The sequence below is a fragment of the Phragmites australis genome, chromosome 23 (genome assembly GCF_958298935.1).
Source record: "Phragmites australis chromosome 23, lpPhrAust1.1, whole genome shotgun sequence".
Lineage (NCBI taxonomy): Eukaryota > Viridiplantae > Streptophyta > Magnoliopsida > Poales > Poaceae > Phragmites > Phragmites australis.
The window spans coordinates 18750010-18758860 of record NC_084943.1 but is presented as its reverse complement, the minus strand read 5'-3'; the positions used below and the strand labels follow the sequence as shown (position 1 = coordinate 18758860).

Below are 8851 nucleotides of genomic sequence, written 5' to 3'. Positions count from 1 at the left end.
TTCTAGCCTTCTACTATCTAGCCATAAATATCCCACACCACTCTGCTGCACAGGAGGAGTTCATGTTGCTTGCCTCTTGCCCTCTCTTGCCACTTGCAGTCGGCTAAAGAGTCCAGTGGAAGGGAGCTCCCTACGGGCATCCGAGCTGGGGGCCACCTCTCTCTGTAGGGATCTCGCACCAGCGCACACGCATGGATCCCTCGTCAGGACGCACGCACAAAGGTCCTCACCCACAATTTTCCTCTAGCGGGACCTAGATCGGACGTGCGCAATCATACAGTTGTCATACTACATTTTTCTTTATTTAGTAATACTGTTAATGCTCAAGCTTTCGGGTCGGGCCTCAAGCTTCGGGTTTTTCCATTAGGGGGGCGTGGGCTTGATATGTGCTACTTTTGCTTCGGCCTTCGAGTGGGCTCGAGCTTGAAGATATTTGGTCAGGTGTGTCAAAGCCCGACATGGAATCCAGCCTGGCCTGACCTGAGATTTAAATAGGTCTAGTCTATACTGATAAGACATTTAAAGAAGTGATTAAAAATGTAAAACTTTTTATCTACCTATTGTATAGACAACCCTATTCTAAAATCAGTTTTTAATTGGATTTCAAAACTCTAAGTCACCTAAATTTGAACTAGATTTCATGCCAATTTAGGGTTAGTGTTAAGGGATTTGGGGTTTAGAAGGTTTAGAGGGATGGTCGGGAGGTAGACTGGCCTAGCGGTGGTGGCAAGTAGCGGGTGGGATGGCGAGGTGGAAAGGGCACCGCTGGCCATGGTGGTGGAGTACCAGCGATGGGTCATGTTAGGTCAAGGCAGGGGCGCCTAATCTTCGATGGGTTAGCTAGCGGCAAGAGCCACCAGAGACAGAATAGGAAGGCGGGGCAGGGGAGCCCCGATGTTAAAGAAGAAGGTACGTGGTGGCGTCCAAAGCGGTACGTGGATGGTGGCATTGGACTAGGATTGGCGCGACATCGTCGTCTCCAGCATCCGCAAGGGTTATGAATCGGGCGGTGTTGGGAGGCAGCATTGTGAAGTGGGAGCGATGGGAAGAAACATGAGAGAGAGAGGGGTGAAAGGGAGGTAGGGTTAAAAATTAAAGAGTTGATTCAGATGGTTGGATTTAAATCTAATGAATAAAAAATATGTCTGGGAAAGAATAAAAATACAAGCCACCTTAGATAGAGACATACCCTTTTAGGATTGGTATCATTTTACTGACTTGACTTTAGCCATCCCATCCACCGTTCAACACAACCAACAACTTACCATGGACGCCTGGAGGTGGATGGGAGGGGCTATCACGTGCCCGAGGTGCGGTGCAAAGCCTAGCCCATGCGCCTCCGAGCCTTTTGCCGTCATCGTCGACGGGTTGCGAGGAAGGGAGACTGTGATGGCACGGTTTACAATGCGATTTCCATGTGGGCGAGCTTTGGTTAACGGTAGGGTTGGGACGCGAGGTGTTGAGTTTTAGGCCTGTATAGACGGTCGAAAAGTCATTTGCAAGGAGTAGTTGATATTTTATAGGTCTGTCAAGCAATTTAAGTTAAATAGAATCAGCTAATTCATTCAAGTTTCAAGATATACAAGGGGACTATTTTCCTTGATGTGGTTACTATTATTTTATTTATTTATTCTGTATCTGCGTGAATTGCCTATGATTTTGTTTGGTAGCAATTTTGAAGAAAGCAATTCAAGTAAAGAAGACCGGAGCGGAACCCAGGGACGCCACGTAATCTCGCTAAGCAACCAAACGTCAATCCCCACCGTCGACATCGACTCCACCCTGCCAGCCCCCGACTCGCCTCCGCCGCATCCAACCCCACCCCCCCTCCGATCTCCTCCGCCGACGCGGCGACCCCTCCCCGCTCTCTACCGTCGAGCTCCTTCCGGGCCGCAGGCGATCCGCCCCCGGAAGGGCTCGTCCGTTCCTTCCCTCGCCGCCGCTCTCCCAACCCCCCTGCACGGCGCCGCAGCGGCGGTGCGATCCATGGACTCCCGGTCCATCAACTTCCGCGGCATCGCCGGGAGCGCCGGCAACATCATGCAGGTGAGCCCTCGCGCGCGCGCGCGTCCTGAACCGAGCCCCGCCCCCGCTGCGGCGGCCCCTGGGACGAATTGCTACTGGTGACTCTAGGGCATCGGCTTTTGGATTTCGGCGCGGAATGCTTTACCTCAGTGGAAGTGGGTGTGGTGTGGCGATGCGAGAAGTTCATCGGGCCGATTTGATGTGTGTTCGCTTGCCTTTCTTCGCAGGGAATGGGGAAATTCGTTTTCGGCAACGAGATGTCCGAGTCCAAGGAAGATAGGTAGGTTTGGTTGCAAATTGGCGTGTTTTTTACTTCACTCCTGCTGTAATATGTCTCTTGTTAATTAGCAACGAAAACTAGCAATAGGTTGGCGTACACCGGTTATGGCAAGTAATCCTCTCATTGTGTCGCATGCTGCAGCTACGTCGAGAGATATCTCGACCGGATATGCAATGGCACGATACCCGACGACCGGAGGTCTGCCATGACCGAGCTGCAGTCGCTTGTGGCGGAGAGCCGCTCGGCACAGATGTCGTTCGGTGCAATGGGTACCTTGTTTCTCTCGGCACCATGATATTTGTTCTCCAGCTGATCTAGCGAGAGTGGCCCATGATGCATTTCTTGCTATTTTGCGAAATAGGTTTTCCTATACTCCTCAATGTTTTGAAAGAAGACCGTGAGGATGTGGAGCTTGTGAGAGGTGCCCTGGAGACTTTTGTGAGCGCATTGACTCCTATTGAGACATCACAAGGGCCAAAAACTGAGGTTCAACCTGCATCGGTCAATTCCGATCTGCTTTCTCGAGAAACAGAAAATATCGCCCTTCTTTTGAGCTTACTGGTGAGTGCACATTCTTTGCCTTTAAAGCATGTAAGTGGCCTCACCTCTTTCATGTGTCCTGATTTATCTGTCCTTCTGTTTGGTTTGAAGTCTGAGGAAGACTTTTATGTGAGATACTACACGATCCAGCTTTTAACAGCTCTACTTACAAACTCACTGAAAAGGTGCCCAGTAAGTCTTTTTGTCCTGTTGAGATGCCATTACTACATTTGAATCCCATGTAACTGCTTTTCTTTTGGTATTTCAGATTACAGGAGGCAATTCTATTGATTCCTCGTGGTATAACAGTTCTAATGGACATGCTTATGGATCGTGAGGTCTGAACATTAAGGCCCCCCTGCCTTTTGCCTCACTTTCTCTGAGCAAGAACATATGCTATTCATGACATTTTTTTATGTTTTTATTGTCTGTCCTTATCTATCTAAGTTAGGACAGTTTGATGTTTTTGCGAAACATGTATACTGATTTGTATGAAAATCATTTGTGCCCTCAGATAAAATAAGGATCAGTTATAGTTATTAGCTAGAATGACTTCTTAAATGAATGGTATACAATCAATTTAGTCTGGACCTTTATCTATCCTTTCCTGAAGGAGCTGATACATGTGTACTCACAAATTATGCTAATACTGAAAAACACTGTTACTCACCTAATTATCATAGACTCCAGTATAAATTAGTTTTTTTTTTGGAAAATGCAGTTCTTTTGTAAATATAGTAATATATTACTTTCTGCCGGGGTGCATTATTGATAATTCATCGTTTAGACCCCTAATTTTCATAATAATATATCACCACCACTCCTTTTGGTATTTTGTTTCTCATGTGCTTGCCTATTTTGGTTATACCTGGCAGGTTATAAGGAATGAAGCACTGTTACTTCTTACATATCTGACCCGGGATGCAGAGGTTACACTTTTCTATATTTGCTGTTTCTTTGTTACATTATGGATCCATTTCTCAACACTCCTTTGATAAATGAATAAGTTGACTATCAATGCTCTCTATTCCAGGAAATTCAAAAAATTGTTGTATTTGAGGGTGTGTTTGAGAAGATATTCAGCATTATTAGAGAGGAGGGATATTCTGATGGAGGCGTTGTTGTCCAGGTGATTATCTAGGAACACCATGATTGGATTTTGGAAGATATGTGTTTTCGCTGTTCCTTACCAGAATTTGCTGAAAACTTTCTTTACCCATTTTGATGAGACCATGTCCATGGCCACCCTCATCACAATTCCGATTTAAAAGTTGTTTCTATAGGTGTATAAACTTTTATGTGTGCTAATATGTCCTTTCCTTGGAGCAGGATTGCCTTGAACTTCTAAATAATTTAATTCGACACAATGCGTCCAATCAGGTTCATAATTCTTCCCGAGAATCTTTTTGAAGTGTTAATTTGTCAGATTTTTTTGTTGACGCTACTTCTTTACTTTGTGCTGACAATTAGATGCTTTTGAAAGAGACAATGGGCTTTGACCCATTGATATCAATACTAAAGATTAGGAGAGGAAGCGCATTCAATTTTACCCAACAAAAGGTATGCTGTTCGTTAGTTCATCTATCTGTTCTCGCTGATAGGTTACTTGGAATATATGTTAAGTTCTGTCCTAGTTTGAATTAGCAACATTTTGCTCAAGTTACAAACTGTCTCTCTTTAGACAGTAAATCTTCTCGGTGCTTTAGATACTGTTGAATTGCTTTTGATGGGGGGCCCATCCAGTGAACCAGGTAAAGATGCTAACAAGATTGCCAATCAAACTGCATTGGCTCAGGTATCCTTTCTCCCTTCATATTGTTACGTGACTGCCTTATAATGTGGAACTAAGCTTCATGTGTGTCCCTCAAAACTAGAAAAATATTCTGGATCATCTTCTATTGTTGGGTGTTGAAAGTCAGTGGGCCCCTGTTGCTCTCCGCTGTATGGTAAGTCCCTCAGGACCATGCACTCCTATATATCATTAATAGTTTTATTCGTTTCTTATATTTTTCCTAACTTCTTGTGAAATGCTGCTATCTTGTTCGGTACTGACCACAATTTTTTTCTAGGCATTGCGATGTATTGGCAATTTGGTGTTAAGAAATCCTCAAAATCTTGATACTCTTGTGAACAAGCAAGTTGGAGAAGAGCCGCATGTTCAGCCTGCACTGAATGCCATCTTGTCTATAATCTTGCGGACCTCTATAGCACAGGAATTTGTTGCTGCTGATTATGTCTTCAAGTGTTTCTGTGAGGTGGTTATCTTCTGATATTCATTCTGGCTTTTGTAATCATGCCTAAACTAGCAAGTTCTAAGAAGTTAGGGAATCACAGAAGCTGATGTTCAGCTCATAATCTTTTATCATCTGGATCATTCTCTAATCATATATTTTTTTTAGCACACATGTACTTTGGAAAAAAAAATGAAAAATGGTAATGAAAAACCTAGCATAAAAATGTGTAACATGAAAGACAAACAAGCAATGGGCCTAACTTGCCGGAACTCAAAAGGCAAACTTTTGTTGTTTTTTGTTCAGTAATCCAGGAATACTTGTTCAATATTCTAACAATTTTGCTTCTCAAGTCTTAACATGAAATTATTGGCTAATGTAAACTATTGGGCTTCCACATTTTTGTATGAAAGTGCATAACAATCTGTACTTTGCTATTTGTGGAACAGAGAAATCCCAATGGCCAGGCATTATTAGCATCAACTATTGCTCCACATCCGAACCAAGGAGCTACGCATGGGGCTGCTAGTGACATGCCATTTGGAAGGTTGGTCTGTGGGTTGTACATAACCTGCATCTTATATTACAGGAAACAGTAGCCTTTGTTGGTTCTTCCTATGTTTATAAATTAGCACTTGATCAAGGCTGAAATAACATGTATCAATATTTGTGGGAAGATTATTATTTCCATTAGTATTGATATCAATATATATACAGCATATGGACCAAGATACATGGGCCTCCTAGATATATCCTTGACAAGATAATCCTGCCATTCCACTTCGCGTTTCACTGTTGCTTGTGCCACACTTACGTGGTTCATTGTAGTATCTATTTCATCATTCATTGAATTGCACCATTGACTTATGTTGCTATTGTAATGGCAGTATACTTCTGCAAGCTCTGGTTTCAAGTGATGTTAATGGGGATATGGAGGTAATGTCTTGTAAACCTAAAACACCTTCTTTACAGAAGATTTCTGCAAATGGTTTTTGTTTAGCTGTGTTCTAAGCTGTGTTCTCTGACATTCCATCCTAAAATATGCAGGCGTGTTGCAGAGCATCTAGTGTTCTTTCTCACATAATCAAGGACAACTTGCAATGCAAAGATCGTGTATGTACCTTCTATTTTCAGCGTCTTTTTTCCTGCATATAAAGTTAAGTAGAGAAGCATCTACCCAACTGCAAAAATTGACTATTGAGTGACTCCACTACTGTTGTTTGTAACTTTAAAAAGCCAATATCCTACCGTATTGAACAAAGTTTTTTCTACAAGTATTGTGGATAGAACCAATGATATGTTTCCTTGCTTTTGTTGAGAATATCTATATTGGCTGACTATCATGTTATGATTCTTCTTGATCTTAAATTGATTAATAATTACTCATGTTGTTTTCCTTACTCCTATATTATTCTTGGGCTTCAATGCCTGTTTTTGCCAATTGCACGACTCCTATAAGGCAAGCTATGATAGGGTGTCATCTGCATGTTGCTTTTTACATCCCCTGCCTGTATAACATATGATAGAAGGGTTTCCAATAACTTTTTTTTTCAGGTATTGCAAATTCAGCTTGAGACACCTACACCATCCTTGGGGCGCACTGAGCCGCTACTGCATCGAATTGTTACATGTTTGTCCATTTCAGGTTCCACAGAAGGAGAAAATGACCAAAGCACCCAACTAGAAGAATCATATATTCAGCCTGTTATTCTCCGGTTACTCATCACATGGCTTGTGGATTGTTCAAATGCTGTCAATTGCCTCTTGGAATCAGCAGTACATCTGAAGTACATAATAGAGCTTGCTTCAAGTAAACGTTACACTGCTTGTGTTCGTGGATTGGCTGCTGTTGTTCTAAGCACTTGCGTCCTGTACAATGCTAGCCGTGAGAAGGGCCATGATGCCTTTGCTGTTGCAGATGCTATAAGTCAAAAGATTGGCCTCACAGCATACTTTTTAAGGTTTGATGAATTGCGGAAAAGTTTGGCACATCCATCGTCAGGGCAGCTGCACCGCAAGCAGCTTTCCAGATCAAGTGCAAATAGCATGTCCGATTTCCAAGAGATTGAAGAGGAGGAAACAAATAAAGGCAATCAACATCCTGTCCTCTCAGAAATTTTGGACCTACAGTTCATTAATTCCGTCAGTAAGCTTGAGGCTGATATTAGAGAAAACATTATGGATATATTTAGTAGGACAAAAACTGCAACTGCAGTTCTGCCTGCTGAGTTGGAGCAGAAGAATGGGGAGGTTGATGGAGAGTATATCAAGCGATTAAAGTCATTTGTAGAGAAGCAGTGCAATGAGATGCAGGTTAATTTCCACTTATTGCCCTCTGAATAATTTTTTCCCATTTATCAAATTACTTCAAAATTTCCAATCTAGTAAGTAATCTCCTCATGCATTGCCAGAAAAAGAAACCTGACAATAGTTTATAGTTCACTAACATCAATCTTTTAATCCAAAGTAAAGCTTCATCTGTTAGCAAACATCAGGAATCTTTTGGCATGATCTCATCAGCAATTGATTTTTCTTAAATTAGGTTATTCAGTATGTTATATATCCTAGTGTTATAAAAAGAACATAATCCTATATTTTCCATTTCGTAGAGCTTGCCCCTTAAAACTCTATTGTACCGTCAACCAATGTTCTGGCCTGCACTGGGCTAAGTTGTCTGGTACTCTAATACCAGAGTACCTTAGTTTCCAGGTAAGGTGGACAATTGGCTGAAAAGTAACCAATAACGAGCTGATTCTTGCAAACTCAGTAGACTCAGCAATTTCAAATACTTCTCCTTTTCTAAGGAATATTTAGGTAACATCGTTATCTGTCAGACAGCTTGTGAATCACCCATTGGTAGTACATCTTGGTGCAAATGACCATAAATCCTAGTTTCTAGATTGATGGTTCCTGAAACTGGTCAGATATGGGTTAACTGGTTGATGGGTGGCTGTTGTTGCTAGTGGTTTTCAGACACTGCTCTACCTGATAAAGGAAGAAGATAACAATGATATTGTTAACTGCGTTTTTCAGGACTTGCTGGCTCGAAATGCAATGTTAGCAGAAGACTTAGTGAGAACTGGTGGTGGTAACACTGCAGATACTTCCCAGCAACCGAGCAGTGGCCGAGAAAGGGTACAAATTGAAGCCCTCAGACAAGAACTTATGGGAGCAAAACGACAGATAGAGGCACTCAAAATTGAGAAGGTTCAGATTGAAGCTGAAGCTAACAACCAGCGAAACCTTGCAGTAAAACTGGAGTCTGATCTCAAGAGCTTGTCAGACGCGTACAACAGTCTAGAGCAGGCCAACTACCGCTTAGATACCGAGGTGAAAACCCTGCGGCAGGGAGGCGATGTGCCCTATCCTGACGTGGAGGCGATAAAAGCACAAGCTAAGGAAGAGGCTGAGAAGGACAGCGAGGCCGAACTGAATGATCTACTCGTCTGCCTTGGTCAGGAACAAACTAAGGTTGAGAAGCTGAGCGCAAAGCTGGTGGAGCTCGGTGAAGATGTGGATACCCTACTGCAAGGTATTGGCGATGACGCTGCCATACCAGATGACGATGATGAAGAGTAATGTCTTTCTGTTACGTTCTTGTTTTATGGTGTAATCGGCCCACATGTTGGGTCAGATGTTGTGATGGAAAATGTACAGTGGATATTATGTAGACGAAAGTATCATTCCTTTGTAAGTTATTTGTGGATGATGAAACTAAACTGCAGACTTGCCTCCTGGTTGAATTTGGTTCTATGAATAAATTATATCACCTCTA

General features: G+C 42.6%; 1 protein-coding gene across 1 annotated transcript; it reads left to right on the top strand.

The window, feature by feature from the left end:
• The first annotated feature begins 1776 nt into the window (after positions 1-1776).
• LOC133905832 (golgin candidate 6) lies at positions 1777-8851 on the top strand. The gene is made up of 18 exons (XM_062347605.1): positions 1777-2046; positions 2253-2305; positions 2447-2574; positions 2667-2866; positions 2957-3030; positions 3114-3183; positions 3721-3774; positions 3879-3974; positions 4175-4225; positions 4316-4405; positions 4527-4640; positions 4720-4791; positions 4915-5100; positions 5526-5623; positions 5964-6012; positions 6124-6189; positions 6631-7389; positions 8110-8851. Exons 1-18 carry the CDS (start codon positions 1987-1989, stop codon positions 8653-8655), a joined length of 2766 nt encoding a protein of 921 aa, XP_062203589.1. The 5' UTR covers positions 1777-1986; the 3' UTR covers positions 8656-8851.